The sequence below is a fragment of the Bos indicus genome, chromosome 19, assembly GCF_029378745.1.
Source record: "Bos indicus isolate NIAB-ARS_2022 breed Sahiwal x Tharparkar chromosome 19, NIAB-ARS_B.indTharparkar_mat_pri_1.0, whole genome shotgun sequence".
Classification (NCBI taxonomy): domain Eukaryota; kingdom Metazoa; phylum Chordata; class Mammalia; order Artiodactyla; family Bovidae; genus Bos; species Bos indicus.
In genome coordinates, this window is record NC_091778.1 from 63,002,945 (window position 1) to 63,018,913 (window position 15,969).

The 15,969-nt window shown below is 57.5% G+C and overlaps 1 protein-coding gene across 9 annotated transcripts in view; it reads right to left on the minus strand.

Annotated features, from left to right (window-relative positions):
* Nucleotides 1-15,969, minus strand: part of ARSG (arylsulfatase G) — a 104,248-nt gene that overhangs the window by 9,422 nt on the left and 78,857 nt on the right. For 8 of the 9 annotated variants that reach the window (XM_070774209.1, XM_070774207.1, XM_070774210.1 and 5 more), the window contains exons 7-9: nucleotides 15,031-15,227; nucleotides 13,932-14,012; nucleotides 4,116-4,224 (exon numbers count right to left, since the gene is read on the minus strand). In XM_070774209.1, coding sequence (XP_070630310.1) covers nucleotides 4,116-4,224; nucleotides 13,932-14,012; nucleotides 15,031-15,227 — 387 coding nt within the window. The remainder of the gene's footprint in view (nucleotides 1-4,115; nucleotides 4,225-13,931; nucleotides 14,013-15,030; nucleotides 15,228-15,969) is intronic. The other variant, XM_070774208.1, reaches the window with a different exon arrangement.

The window sequence follows — 15,969 nt, forward strand, 5'->3', positions numbered from 1 at the left end:
CTCCCGGGGTCTCCATGTTGCAGATAGCTCGCTTGTGTTTAGAACACGGTCATGGGTGACACATCCCAGCCCCTTTCATTAAGCCCTTTTATTCCTTTTACAAACTAGTCCATGTTTGGGGGCCGGGGGGAGGTGCTCATTCGTGTTGGACTCTTTTCGACCCCATGGACTGTAGCCCGCCAGGCTCCTCTGTCCGTGGGATTTCGCAGGCAAGAATACTGGAGCGGGTCACCATTTCTTCCTCCAGAAGATCTTCCCGACTCAGGAATTGAACCCACGTCTCTTGCATCTCCTGCATCAGCAGGCGGCTTCTTTATCGCGTGGGCCACCTGGGAAGCCCTGGTCTGTGCTGAGGGCAGGAGAAAAGGTAACGCCCAGCGACGTGAAGGAGCACCATGCCCACAGCCCCTCCACCCGAAGGCGGCCACGACGGCGGGTGTGCCTAGTCTGAGTTTCTCTGAAGTCACATGCTACCATTTGCCTCCATACCGAGGCACATCTCCCTCCTGCATTCTGGTCAGAAAAAAAAAGTTCCAGCAGGAGCAGTGCTGTGACTCTGAGGGCCAGGCCCACCAAGAGTCAGAGGGACTCAATGGAGACCCAAGGGCCTGGCCACATGAGGCTGGACGTCCCTGGGAGAGGATGCGCTCCGGCTTCCCCAGCCCAGGGTCTTGCGGGGAGCCTCACCCCCCAGGAAGGGGTCTCAGAAGGGACCTGGCAGGCCATCCTCCCAGCAAACATCCTCCCCTCCTCTGGCCCAGGGCTCCGCCCACAGCAGACCCTCCCCCTTGACTGGGAAGAGTCTCTGCTCTCCCTTTGGCTTCCAGAGTCCACGGGGCCAACGCCTTATCTCCCGCGATGCTCCTTCCAGGAGCTGGCACCCCACACACGTGCAGAGGCAGGAAGGGCAGCAAGCCCTCGTGGAGTACGGAGCAGTCCAGAAGCCAGTCCAGAGTAGGGGGTGGGGAGGGGGTGAGGGAGGGGATGGGAGAGGCTGCTTCCTAGAAGTGAGGACATGACCTCGGGGCAGGTGTGATCTGCAGGCAGGCAGTGAGAAGTGGGGGGCTCTGGTGGGTCGGTTGGGGTGCACAGGCCTGACTCTGGGTCTAGAGCGAGGGAGGGGCCGGCAGAACCCCTCTGAACTGTGGAGAAGCGGGAACCAGCCCAGGGCATGGGGAGCATGCTCTTCAGCCTCTCTTAGTTGCCATCTGTCCCGCGTGGGGTTCACTCGCATTACCCCCAGGGGAATCTAGGTGCCCCCATTCCTGACCCAGGTCCCGTGGGGGAGGCTGGAGAGGCTGCAGCTCCCCTAGCACCCCCAGGTCCCCCTGGGAGACCAGCAGCTCCATCAGCACCTTCCAGGGAGCAGAGCATGACCAGAGCGCCAGGAAAACCCAACACCAAAGCGCACACGTCGATGACCAAGCAGAACGCAGCCCGGAGTGAGGTCGTCAGGACCACCCATTCCCCCGGAGCCCGCTGCCAGACACAGCAACAGGGACGGGGCCTTGAAAGGGGAGGCGTGGCTGGGCCTTGCGGGGGAGCGTGGCGCCTAGCCCATGGGACCCCCTGAAGGGCACTGCCTGCTGTGGATCCTTCTGGACCCACTGCCTGGAGACAGCTGTGGCCCCTGCACACAGCAGCCTGCCTTTCCGATCTGGGGAAAGAGCCGCACCCCCCTCACCCGAGGGACTATCCACTCTCCTGGCAAAACAGACCCTTAGCTGTTTTTCACATGAGGTTATTTCACGTCCTTCCTGCCCCAATCGTCGCTGTGGACTTGGCCCAGGAGTCCCCACGAGAGCGGTCCTTGGTTCCGGACAGAGGAGACGTGGCTCCCAGCTCAGGTGCGAGCAGACCCACCCCTTTCTGCACACAACCCAGGGCATTGCACGAGAGCTCGGACTCAACCAGCATGAGCCTGTCCTCCCAGGGGCTCATGGAGCTGCCTCGGGACGTCCCGGTCGTCACAGCTGGGGCTGGGGCAGCCGTTGGCATCTAGAGACATCCTCAAACGCCTGGGACACCCTCCACCATAGAGAACAGTCCGGCCCCAAATGTCAACAGCGCCAAGGTCGAGATACCCTGCTTCAGGGCTTTAGGGTCAGACCACAGGGCCCTTTCGGCGTGTGCTGCCAAGCCCTGCACTCCCGAAGGGACATCGGCTCCAAAACAGCAGGAGCTTTCAGTCTGCTGCTGCTGCTGCTGCTAAGTCGCATCAGCCGTGTCTGACTCTGTGCGATGCCACAGACTGCAGCCCACCAGGACCTCTGTCCCTGGGATTCTCCAGGCAAAAATACTGGAGTGGGTTGCCATTTCCTTCTCCATCGGTCTGATGAGCCTGTTCCAACATCCGGTCCCTGGAGCCATGCCTGATCCATACTGGACACAACAATCCATCTTCATTGAAGAATTTTATGCTTTGGTTTTGGGCGCGGGGGATCCTAGCTCCCTGACCAGGGATCGAACCTGCGCCACCTGCATTAGAAGGCAAAGGCTTAACCACTGGACCGCCAGGGAGGTCCCCAAGACAGGCTTCCTTGGGACACTCACCAGCGAGCCCCTGAGTCAGCTGTCACCTCTGAAGCCTGAACTAATGAGCACAGGGATGCCGCTCCATCGCGGCACGGTGACCGACGGTAGGCACAGACGCCATTCTCAACCGACAACAGCCTGCTTGGCTCCTGGTGACGTCACCCGCGGGGTGGCTGAGTTTCCTGTGCACGTCCAGCCCAGCCCGTGAAGCCCTGGCCTGACTGCAGCGAGTCAGGCCCAGGAAAAGCAGCCTGCCTGGCCCGCTTCCCGGCCAACCTGACGTCACAAACTCCAGCCCGAGTTGCTTGTCACACCTGCTGGGCAGCACCCTCCCCAATGGTACTGGGCTGACCATGGGCTCCTGGGGGCCCAGGGACAGGGCCTGGCCACCCGCTGCTCTGGCATCACGGCTGGTTACCCTTCCGACCCCTGGCTTCAAGCCCTGCCCCCCCCGCCCCCCGCCCCGCCCCGAAGGACACCAGTGAGATGTGCGCTCCTCCTCTGGGCTGCATTTTCTAGTCCAGAACCCAACTGGTTGACGGCGAAGGACCTCTGGAACTAGAAAATTAGTCTTTAACCAGAACAAAGCCTCTGAGCACGTAAGCAAGCACCTGGCACCCCTGCCCATGGGGCACACCATGAGGAGGACGCCCCCCTAGTTAGGAGTCAGGGCCGCGTGGCGTTGCGTTCAGGACGCTCACCACGGCCGAGCTCTGTGCCAGGACATGGCCTCTGGGTCAGCCTCGATAAGGAGATCGGCGTGATCTGACATGTGATCACGCTGACAGTTGTCCTACGAAGAAAGGGGCACTTCTTTTTGGAGCTTCTTAGGCAGAGGCAGGAAGAAGGTCCTGAGCCAAGGATTCAGCCTTTCCTCCCCAGCCAGGGGGACCCTCCTTCCCTCTCTCTCCCCTCCAGGGCACGTGAATGCCTAGACCCCTTTCTCAGGGCTATCCATCTGAGTGACCCCCCTTAGACACCTGCCCTACCCCCAAGGGGGGAATCATCCGGGTTCAGTGATCTGTTCTCCCCCGTTCCCTACCACCAGCTGGCATGAGTACATGCTAAGTCATTTCAGTCACGTCCGACTATTTGCGACCCCATGGACCTTAGCCCGCCAGGCTCCTCTGTCCATGGGATTCTCTAGGCAAGAAGCCTGGAGTGGGTTGCCATTTCCTTCTCCAGAGGATCTTCCTGACCCAGGGATCGAACCCAGGTCTCCCGCATTGCACGCAGATTCCCTCCCATCTGAGCCACCAGGGGAGCTTAGCCCAAGGAAAGTGGTGATGACACTGCTGCAGACGCCACTGCCGCCAGTGCTGATGGCCATGCAGCCCGCCCGGCGCCCTCTTCCCAGAGACGGTCTCCCCGGAGGAGGGCCTGAAGAGCCCTCTGTGCTTTAAGGAGCTCACAGGCTGGCCTGCACGCAGCTCCGCGCAGCTGCAGTCTGAGTCTGGGAAGGCCCTGTGGACGCCTGCCCGGGGTCGGCGAGGGGGAGGTCGCCAGCCACCCAAGCACACGCCTTCTTGCATCTCAAGGAACTGGGGGGGGGGGGGGGGGGGGGGGGGCGGCGGTCATACCTCAGCAGAGCTGCGCTGGTGACGTTGACGGGGACCCTGCCGGGCCAGTAAGCCAGGGCCGGGACGCGGTGCCCTCCTTCCCAGGTGGTCTGCTTGGCGGGACTTCCCCCTGCGAGACACGGAGGCAGTCGGTTCTCTGGGAAGAGCAGTCCTTCCTGACGGGGATGCTCTGAGAGCTCCCAGTAGTTCCAGCAAAGGCCCGACTTCCCTTGGTAATCAGCCATTTTTATTCACCTAGTTAATCTCTTTCAATATGTGTGTATGTTCAGTTGCTTAGTTGTGTCTGACTCTTGCAACCCCATGAACTGTAGCCCGCCAAGCTACTTGGTGCACGGGATTCTCCAGGCGAGAACACCGGAGTGGGTGGCCATTTCCTTCTCCAGGGGACCTTCCCGACCCAGGGATCAAACCCACGTCTCCTGCGTTGGCAGGCAGATCCTTTACTCGCTGAGCCACCTGGGAAGTCCAATCTCCTTCAATACGTGCTTTTATTTTACTGGATAAAGGTGTAAATCGCTGCCTCTGTCCCTCGTTATGGAATCACGTCACCTAATTCCCTCATTCCACGTATGACCATCAGCTTGCCTGGCTTCTTTACTGCCTGGCTTCCTGAGCACCTGCACAGCACGACCCGGCAAACATCCCGTGCGCCTGAGACACAGTAAAGTCAAAGAAAGTGAAGTCACTCGGTCGTGTCCGACTCTTTGCGAGCCCGTGGACTGTAGCCCACCAGGCTTCTCCGTCCATGCGATTCTCCAGGCAAGAGTACTGGAGTGGGTTACCATTTCCTTCTCCAGGGGATCTGCCCGACCCAGGGATTGAACCCGGGTCTCCCGCTTTGGAGGCAGACGCTTTAACTTCTGAGCCACCAGGGAACACAGGTGAGACACAGTAGAAGCTCAACAAATACCTGTCAAACAAACTCGTGAAGGAATGTGTCTTCCTACAGGTCCTGTTGTTGCTGCTAAGTCGCTTCAGTCATGTCCGACTCTGTGTGACCCCATAGACGGCAGCCCACCAGGTTCCCCCGTCCCTGGGATTCTCCAGGCAAGAACACTGGAGTGGGTTGCCATTTCCTTCTCCAACAGGTCATGTTGAGGATGGGAAATAAAATTATTTGACTAGAGGCAGAAACTCCCCCCAGCTATTTGATCTGTCTGATGCCAACAACTGACCTGGCATAGATTTTGTTGTATTTTCCCTTTGCCTCACTTTTCTCCCCCCTTTTGTCTGCCTTTATTTTTGAATGAATGAGCTATTCCAATGTTGTGGAGACAGCATTCATAATAACTCTGACCTCTTACCTCTTTCGGGGAGGTAAGAACAATCTATGTGTAATCTACGAATTTCCACGGGGTAATTAAAGGAATTCTTTTCGTAACTACCGAGTCAAAAGTGACCAGCAGTGTAACGGTGACCAGTGGGCTGGAAGGGATGAGGTCATGCCTTATGGAAACATCCTGAATACACGTCGCGTTGAATTAGCCATGACCATCCCCACCACTCCCACACACGCCCCGACTTCAGCCCAGCTGAGCCAGGAATTCCACACGGTTAGCGTGTCAGAGGCCTTCCAAGGCGAAGGCTGTGTGTGCCTCACACAGGCCGCGGTCATGCGACGGCCTTATGTTTGGCTGCCGTGAACAGGGGTGGGGGGAGAAGCCCAGGCTGCCGGCGCTCTGCGGCAGCCACCCCGCAGCGAAGGCAACCTTTGAAGTCCCGGGCCAGCTCCCAACACCGGAAGTGCCCAGCATTCTTGGAATTTTCTCATAACCAGCTCTGGAGTCCCCCCAAGTGTTGAAGTAAGAAACAAAACACGCACCAACTCACGTCCGTGTGGACGGTTCCTGTGTAGGGGTGTGGGGCTCTCAGAACCAAGTGGGCTGGGTGAGAAACTCTGTGGCCTGGCCTGGGGTGTCTCAAGCATCTGGCCGCCATCCAGAGTCCTGCTGTCCAGAGGGGCCCAGAGCCCCCTGCCATTATTCACGCACATGCAGCAGAGAATCCGGCGCTGCTGGGGCATAAATCACACTCCCACGTGGCTGTGGAATGCATGACTTATGCCTCTGCTCTGGGCCAAGAGAGGGTGGGAGCATCGCACGCGCGCAAGCCCTGCACACATTCGCCCCCCCACCCATGAGGGGCGTTTCTAGGGACGCTTGGGAAATAGGTGGGTGAGAATATGGAGTCCATTTATTTGCAAGTCCATGGAACACAGTATCCCGATGAACTTGCTTAGCCTCTGAGGCCAGATGCTAAGGAAAAGTGAAGGCTTCAATTCCAAGAAACCAGTCAATGGTTCTGCAGGTCAACCAGAAGGCCCAAGATGGGGATTTGCACTCTGATGGGACAGTGGGCACCAGAGTCAGCACCAGAGTTGCATCTCTGCCTCCAAGATATTTCCAGAAGGGTACCCAGGCCCCTGGGCCTCCCAGGTAGAACTAGTGATAAAGAACACGTCTGCCAATGCAAGAGATGCAAGAGACATGGTTTCGGCCCCTGGGTCGGGAAGATCCCTGGGAGGAGGGCACGGCAACCCTCTCCAGTGTTCTTGCCTGGAGAATCCCATGGACAGAGGAGCCTGGCTACAGTCCATGGGGCAGCAAAGAGTCAGACACGACAGCACACACCACACACACACACACACACACACACACACTGGCCTGTAATTAGTGAATCTGCTAATGGGCCCTCGCTACTAGGGGTTCTGCTCATGTGTCATAATCTTCTGTATTCTTCTTTTTCAGATGATTAACTTCCCTCCTTCTTTTTCAGAGAAAAATATGTCGATGTGTTTGCCTTATTTCAGCAGAGAGTTGAAAGCTGGAGAGGTGAGGAGGGATCCGGCCAGTTCTAAAACGTGTACACATCAACAGAGCGGACAGCCACCTGCAAAGATTAGGAGTCAGTACAAGAGAGGAGAAGGCTGGCTGGGAGGAGCCTCTTGGTGTGGACACTTGCCGGGGGGTGGCGGGCAAACCCCCATCTATGTTTTGAAGACTAGCCCGCTGATACCTGTCTGTGCCCCAGCTTCTGGCTTTACCAGAGAGACACACTGATATATTCCAGCCATGCCCACAAGCCTCGTCCTTGAAAGGAACTTATCTCAAGAGCCCAGAGCACAGGCAAGCAATGATAAATATACATGTGTACACGCCCCATCTTCTTGCTCCGGATTCCAGTGTCCAGCGTCTGGTCAGCACTGCTGGCAGTGGACTGACTTTGAAAGGCCCGACTGGCATTGTCTGTGGGTCCCCGCGGCTGATGCCTGGTAGCCAAGCCTCTGATGATCAGAAACACCTGCCGGTGTGTGCTGTGCTTTATCTGCACCAGCAAACACGGAAATCCACAGTAGCCGGCCCTGGTCCCCTGATACTCTTCAGCAACTCCTGCTCCTGCTAATGGGCCCTCATCCTGCGCTTAACACACTCATAGTGGTAAAGAAGTCACTGCCAAGGCAGGAGACGCAAGAGACGCGGGTTCGGTCCCTCGGTTGGGAAGGTCCCCTGGAGGAGGGCCTGGCAACCCACTCCAGTGTTCTTGCCTGGAGAATCCCATGGACAGAGGAGCCTGGCGGGCTACAGTCCATGGGGTCGCAGAGTTGCAGATGACGGAAGCGACTTGGGACATATACACTAGGAACAGTAATTCCTCCACTTAACTGAGCCTCCCCGAAGCACAGAGTTGAGGACTTCCCTGAACGGTCTCCCTTAACCCTCAGGGCAACTTTCTGAGCTGAGCACTGTGACTCTTCATTGTTCAGAGGCAGAAGTCGAAGCTCAGAGAGGTTAAATAATTTGCCCAAGGTCACACAGCAAGGAAACAGTCAAGTCGGGATTTGAGTCCAAGGCTGACTACACAGCCGGCACCCTCCGTCATTAAGAGCTCCTAGGACCTTCTAGGATGTGGTTCCCATCCCTGTACGCAGACTCGAGTCACTAGGGGAGCTTTGGAGAAATACTCATGCAAAGGTCCATTTCCCAGAAATTGTGAGTTAATTGACCTGAGCTGGGGTCCAGACACCAGGAAAGCCCTGTAAAGCTCTCCTGGTGAGTTCACGTAGAGCGCGTCAGTTCCAGGGCAGTAAGAAAGGGGACACGATGTGTCTCGAAACTACCCAGCGTGTGTCTAATGACAGGTTTCATCTGGCCTTTGTGCCTTTGCGCCCCAGAGAACAAATGCGACCTTCTCCCCTCTCCGTTACAGTGAGTAAGAGCAACAGTTGAGTCCAGCCCATAAAGTAAAATGTGCAGTTTCTAATTTCAAAAGCTCTTTGTTTGTGGACAGCAACCTTCACACTTGGACCAGTTGCACTGGCAGAGCCAAAGCATCCGTTGAATTTGGCTTTCTGCTGAGAAACCACGTCTGACAGCCATGAGAATGCATTTCGAGGCACTTGTGGTTGGTTATGACTCTAATTAAGGCAGAACCTCTTACTTAAAGCAATAAATATTTAGCCTCAGCAACCAAAATATAAACAGAAGCATGATTCATGAGTGTGCTTACTTCTTCCTCCCTGGCTGTGCAAGGAGAGGCCGTTCTGAGATGCGTGGAGGAAGCCCCACCACGGTCCATGTTCAGACACACGGGCGCTTCCCAGAAAGGGTCCCTCCCAAACGCCACGGCCCCCTGAGTCAGAAGGGCGGGGCTGCTCACAGAGGCTGGCAAGCCTCTCAGCACATGGAGCTGCCAAAGGACCCCTGGAGATGCTGGTTTTGTAAGTCTCGGGTGGGGCTGTCATTCCAGGTCACTCTGACAGCAGTCTCTGGGACCAGAGGCTCAGAAAAAGCAGTAAGGTAAACAGGAGAAGGCCTTCTCGTCGTGAGACCTCAGGCAGCACGCGGGATCTGAGTTCTCCCACCAGGGATTGAACCCACGGCCCCTGCATCGCAAGTGCAGAGTCTTAACCGCTGGACCACCAGGGACGTCCAGGCGGAAATCTTAACGTCCCTCTGTCTCCTCCTCCTCAGTTTTGAAGGGGGAAAGCGACTGTACTGGTCTCATGGGACGCTGGAAAGTTGACGTCAGACAATGTATATAAAGTTCTGAGCAAGGCCCTCGGGCACGGTGCCTGCCACAGGAGTGCCCAACAAATGCGGTCCCGAAAAAACCCAAACAAAACAAAGGCACAAAAAAATCCCCTACAGACAGGAATGGGCAGACGCCGCGCCTGGCAGCCCGTGCGCTGAACGCAGGCCTCTGACACTGTGCTTTGGCGCGAAGCAGACTTTGTTTTTAAACTGAATCTGAATGTCATTAGACAAGAGCCCTCTGTCCCACTGACCGAATCCCTAGTCCTGTCCACAACAGACAAAAACAAGCATGTGTTCATTTGAACTACCTGCTTGGCCCCTCAAGCCATTATACGAGTGTCTCGGGGCAGAAGAACGCGCCTGTTCTGAGGAGTCCACATTCTATAACCTTCTAAAGAAGCAGCCTTCGTTTCTAAATATAAATATGTGCCTTTGCCAAGGATGCCCAGAGCTCACACTCTAGTTTTCTAGAAACACATGGAAGCCAGGCCTCTAGTGAGGCCAAGGACTCCAGCTGGCCTGGGTGGCCGTGAGCGGGGTGGGGGTGCTCCGAGCCTGGTGGCCGGTGGCCGGAAAAGGGACATCACTTGACTCCCTCTGGTCCCATCGAGGACCCTGCCCCCAGCAGGCCGGCTGCCAGCATCCTCCCCACCCCGCACTCCTCTGACCCCTGTCCGCCCCCCTACACCACCTCTGACCCCTGTCCGCCCCCCCGCACCCTCTCTGACCCCTGTCCGCCCCCCCTGCAACCCCTCTGTCCCCTGACTGCCCCCAACAACCTGTCTGACCCCTGTCGGCCCCCTCTAACCCCGTCTGCCCCGCTCTGACCCCATCCGCCCCCCCCGACCCCTGTCCAACCCCCTGCACCCCCTCTGACCCCTGTCTGCTCCCCCCACCCGTCTGCCCCCCCAACCCCTGTCCGCTCCCCCTCGCACCCCCACCCGGACAGACAGCTGGGCCGCAGAGCCGGCTTCCCAGTGGGAAAGGTTACGTAACTGCCGGGTAGCATCACCTTACACCAAGGTCTCCCAGAAGGCAAGGATGCCAAACTCAGCAGCATGTTTCCTCATCACCAGGGGAGGAAGGAACAGCTCTGCTCTTCACATAAAGCAGGGAAGATTCTCCAGACAGAGGAGCCGTCCGTTAGGGGACAAACAAGGTGCTTGTTCTGTCCCGAAGAGGAAATAGGTCTGGAGCGGGGAAGGGCCGCTGCTGCGACGCGGGGAGGGTGTGGGGGGACTCAGTGGCCGCCCGCAGCCCGGGCCCCTCCGCCTGGGGGAAGGCCAGGCCGCCCAGCGGTGCCCCTGCCCCCGGCCCAGGCTCTCACCCCCGCAGGGTGCCGGCCAAGCCCCGCGGAGCGTCCTCGCCCAGCACGGGACGAAACGCCGCTCCAGGAGACGCTGCCTCATCCCATCAGCTGAGCGCCGCCCGGGCCAGGAGAGGAAGGGAGGATGGGGAGGGGGCACCAGCGCGTGGCCGGCCGCCCCGGGCTGGCGGCGGGGGGAACAGGGCGGTGCTCCGGGTACTGTCTGTCCCGCTCCGTTGTGAAAACATGGACTGTCTTCTCGGTTTCATCGACTCTCGGGCGAGGCCTGCTCCCAGCAGGACACACAGGCCCCCACTGACCAGGCACCTGCCTGAAGATCTGCCCAGCGGGACCCCGGCCACACCCCCTCCTCTGGGCCCTGCCTGGCCCCCCGGAGCCCCCCGCAGTGTCCCGGGCAGAGGGGAGGGAGACAGCTGCCGCCAGGGTGGCGGGGAGCCGATGTGGAGGTCGAGGTCGGGGCAGATCTCAGCCCACGGCCAGGGGCGCCGGCGTGACCCCCCAAGAAAAGCAGAGGCTCCCAGCCCCACCGCACACTCAAGCGCCGGGCAATGTACATATCCATACACACCACGTCTTCCCCATCCATTCACGGACGGGTGGACACTCCCTGGCGGCTCAGTGGTCAAGAACTTGCCAGCCAATGCAGGAGACGTGGGTTTGATTCCTGCGTGGGGAAGATCCCCTGCAGGAACACATGGCAATGCACTCCAGTGCTCTTGCCTGGAGAATCCCATGGACAGAGGGGCCTGGTGGGCTACAGCCCGTGGGGTTGCGAGGAGGCCACACGACTGAAGTGACTTAGCTCTCACGGTTGGTTCCAATGATGACTCGGAGTCCGTTCCGCACTGCACTGCACTCACGCGTCTCTTCTCTTTGCATTTGTAAGTTCCTCCTCTCTCTTCCCTACAACATATTTGCAAGCCTGGTTCACTAGTTTAAAGCTGCCTCCTAAGAGACAAGATGAGACAGGTCCTCAGATAGGAGGTCAGAGGTCACCTTCTGAGGGAACAGAAAGCTCCCCAGAGAGGGGCCCCCTCCTGAACAGTTGTGTCCCCTCAATCTTGGCCTCCATGCCTTCAGAATTTTCACCCTGGAGAGTAAAAGTGATCCCAGGCCCCTCTAACTGAGTACTGAGGACGGAACCTGGCCTGAGGGCAGGCGCAGAGAAGAGGAACTGCCACTCCCGGCTGGCACTGTATTTCCCTAGGTGATGGCTGCAGATTAAAGAATCTGCCTGCAGCGTAGGAGGCCTGGGTTCAAACCCCGGGTCAGGAAGACCTGCTGGAGAAGGAAACAGCAACCCACTCCAGTATTCTTGCCTGGAGAATCCCATGGACAGAGGAGCCTGGCGGGCTGCAGTCCATGGGGTCGCAGAGTCGGACACGATGGAGCGACTAACCCACACACCATGGCTGCAGCTACCGGACCCATTTCCACCAGTCTGGGTGTGGCATCTCTTCCTGGTCCAGCTGTCCAGGAACCGGGACTCAATTACAGCACTCTTGAACAGGCAGGGCCAACGTGACTCATGCATGAAGTCACCTGGTCACTGAACAGGTCTGGAGGAGGCGGCACCCAGTCCTCCTGACTCCCATCACACATGTCCAGACAGGAGGCATGGTCAGGGTTCAGCAGCCACTCACCTGTAAAGTTCTCAAGGGATCTGAGCCAGGGACGCCAGATTAAAGCCCTTCCTTCTCACCACTGGCCATGGGACACAGGGATGTTCCAGCTTCTAGGTAGCTATAAACTTTCTGCCAGACTAATGTGAAAGGGGGTTTGTGTCCTCTGACCTGGAGACAGCTGGGGGCCACAGGTCAGGCCAGCCAGCCAATAGGATGACAGGGTGAACCCAGCCCCAGAGGATAATCTTGCCAAGCCCACCTCTGAACCCCTTGGACACAGGTGCTTTCTAAAATTTTATAGTTTTTAATTTTATAAAGTATATTCATTATAAATAATATATTAATATTAATAAATATTATATTTGGTATTATAAAATAATACCAATTCATTGGCCAAATGAAGGTAGGGAAAACTACACTTAAACCCTTCCTTGGCCTTCCCAGGTGGCTCGGTGGTAAAGAATCTGCCTGCCAATGCAGGAGACATGGGTTCGATCCCTGGTCCGGGAAGATCCCACAGGCCTTGGAGCAACGGAGCCCATGCGCCCCAACTACCCAGCCTGTGCTCTGGAGCCCTCGTGACTTGGAGCCCACGCTCTGCAACAAGAGATGCCAGTTGTGAGAAGGTCACGCACTGCAGCTAGAGAAAGCCTGCTCAGCGGAGACCCAGCACAGACAAATATAAGCAAACACATAAAACGATTTTTTAGAAACCCCTCCTCCACCACTCAGAGGTGACCACTGGCTCACTTTTGTTGCCCTGTCAAGGCTTTTCTGAGACCACGTATACTTAGTATGATACAATAAGATCATACTTTACATGTGGTTCTGTGACCTGAATTATTCACTAGAAACTGTTTTGTGTAACTGTTTCCAGGTGAGTCATAGGCACCATTGTCAGAGGTTCTGCATGTTTCCTTAGAGGCATGCACCGTAATTTCTTGGAGCGCTCCTGTCTTGCTGGACACTTGGGTTACGTGTTTGTTTGTTGTTTTTAATCTACAGCAAAGAGCGTTCTTTTACATACATTGTTGCGCACTTGGCTAACTATTTCTTGAAAACAAATTCTTTAAGGAGGAATTAAAGCACCAGCAGTCATGCACGTTGTTTAAGCCTTTCATCCGTACTGTCGAATTATCCCCCGCAGGACTGCCTTTCAGAGGGTGAGGTCCTTTCAGAGGGTGAGGTCCCTCTGGGGAGACCATCCCGGAGCAGATGGGTGCTGAGCTGAGAGTGAAGGATGGTAAATAAAGAGAGGCAGTGCGTATCAGCATCCTCAACTTGGTAGCAAGCCTGGCTCTGTCCTCCCCAGTTGTGTGACTCCAGGCAAGTTTCTTAGCCTCTCTGAGCCTCTTTCTTCAGCTGTAAATGGAGTTATTACTACCTGCCTCTCATGAAGGTTTAGAGACGATACATACGGAAGCCTGGCATAATTGTGCACTAACCATTTCTTGGTGAAGTAATGGTTGGATGGATGAAGGGATTACTATAAACAAGGAAAGAAAAGAAAGCAAAAAAAAAAAAAAGAAAGCAAAAAAAAGAAAAGAAAAGAAAGCAAGGATAAAGAGCAAGGTCGCCAGGACGAAGGCAAAGGCAAGCGTGTTTGCTGGACGGTCCTCAGCCTGGCCTCTGGGGGCAGGGCTGACACCCTGGAGGAAAGGAAGGGATGACCGAACGCACACCAACTGTCTCCGCCCCAACTGTTTCTTTTCTGGGAGCTGGTGGCTGTGAGTAATCTATTCCTGTGTCACAAAGATGCCCCAAGGCTGGGAGAGAAATCGGTCCTCCCAGAGGCTGTGTCTCCCGTCCCCACCCCCAGCGGAGACCATACCTCGACGAGCCTGCCACGATCCGGTGAAGGGCCCCACACTCCCGGCCAGCTCACACTTCTGAGCCCACGGGCCATTGTCCCCTAGAAACCAAGAAAGGCAACACCGAGTCAATGGGCTGCAGGACACTGCCCGCTGTGGCCCCACACCCCTGTCCTGGCACCGACTGGAGAAAAGGACTTGTGAAAACAAGTGTGACCGCCACCCTTGGGGGGGGCCACCCTTTGGGGGGAGGGTGTCTGCCTCCCACGGCCCGCAGAGACGTGGGCTGTCCCTGCCCGAGCTCGCACCACGCTGGAGCTCTGGCCTCTGGCTATGGACTCAGCAGCCCCCTAACCAGCGTCTTCAACTCAGCAACTGTTTGCTGTTTCTGTTTTGGCCACACAGCCTGTGGGGTCTTAGTTCCCTGACCAGGGATCGAACCTGTGCCCCTACATTGGGAGTGTGCAGTCCTGACCACTGGGCCACCAGGGAAGTCCCCAGAAACTCCCTCCTGAGCACCTGTGATGACCCAGTGCCTCCCACACGTCACCTCCTGACCCTCCAACCTGCGGTGGAAGAGGCTCGACTGGTAGCTCGACCCTGCCACGGAGGACAGAGGGGCTCAGAGGGGCTAAGGGAACTTTCCCAACACAGAGGTTCAAACAACCCTCGCACCAGACAGGGACCCCTGACCCACTGTTCCTGAGTGGGTCCTTGAAACAGCCCACCATGCAGCTCTGATCAGCCAGGAGATATGAGCTGTGCCCGGTGGTAACTTCTGGGCTGGGGAGGGCGGTGAAGCGGGGTTCCAAGGACTGCCCGGGGGGACACAGGCTCATGACGTCAAAGTCACTTGTTAACAATTAGGAGCAGTACCCAGGTGACGCTGACCAGCACCCAAGGGGCCACAGGGGAGCCGAGCTCTCCGTGCAAGCCTGTCCGTGGGTGTGGCCTCGGGGACCCACACACACAGGCCCGTGAACACCAGCGGGGCCCCACGCTCAGGGCAAGCCCTCTGCCGCGGCGCAGAGGGTCACTCGCTGAGACGCTGCTCCTCTGGGGGCGCGCACAGGGTTACCCATTAGACCCGAGGGAGGCTGGCTGTGGTTTTCTATTCACCTGTAAACCAGAGGAACGTGTTGTTTTTCCCCACGAGGTCAACTGTGTCCTTGATCCGGCCCACGAGGTGGTCCATCTCCCGCAGGCCTGCGCTGTACAGCCTTTGACCCCTGGGTCCTGCTGATGGCGGCGTCCCGGCCAGGGGCACATGCATGTGGGCCAGGCCCACGTACAGCAGGAAGGGTCTCCCGCTGGTGCTGAAACGAGAGAGCCGGACCATGAGCCCCCAGAAGGGCCCCGGGGCCCAGCGGAGACCCTGGAACCCCCGCGGCCCAGGAAGCGCACATCTGTCTACAGCCTACAAAGACAACGTGCAAGTGACCGGGTTAGCGGGTTAAAGTCTGCGAGTCACTGTCAGCATCCTAACCGCCCTTTAACACTTATTGCAAAACTGACTCACCCTCGTGAGAACGCCCAAGTTCCCTTTTTCAGGTCAAGTGTCAGGGGCTTAGGGCGACTGAGAGACAGACCTGAGGTTCGTAGGCGACCGCATCCGGGTTCAGACTCAGACCCGGCCCTGAGCTGCTCATGAGAACGCCCAACACACACATGCTTTCAGGCTTTATCTGCTCTGTCAGGGCATCCGGGCCACCGTGTCCATTCCTAGCCTCGGGGCTTTCTCGGGGGTGAACGGATGAGTCAAGGTGACCACAGGGAATTCCAAGGACACAGCCAGGAACATCCAGACCACGGTCCTGCTGGAGGCCTGGTGTCTGGCCGCCCCTCTGCTGATCCTGCAGGATTCTCGGGGTCTCTGCTTCCTGCCCACCCTCACGTGCATTCCTGGGGGGGGCAGGGTCAAGGGCAGCAGCAGGGACCCTCGGGGAGCCCTTCCCACAGCCCATGACTGTGGAGGGATGGGCTTTCAGAGGACACGGCGAGGGGCGGGGAGGCCTCAGGCAGCTTGTCAGAGGGACAGAGGCCTGGGTGTTCTGCCAC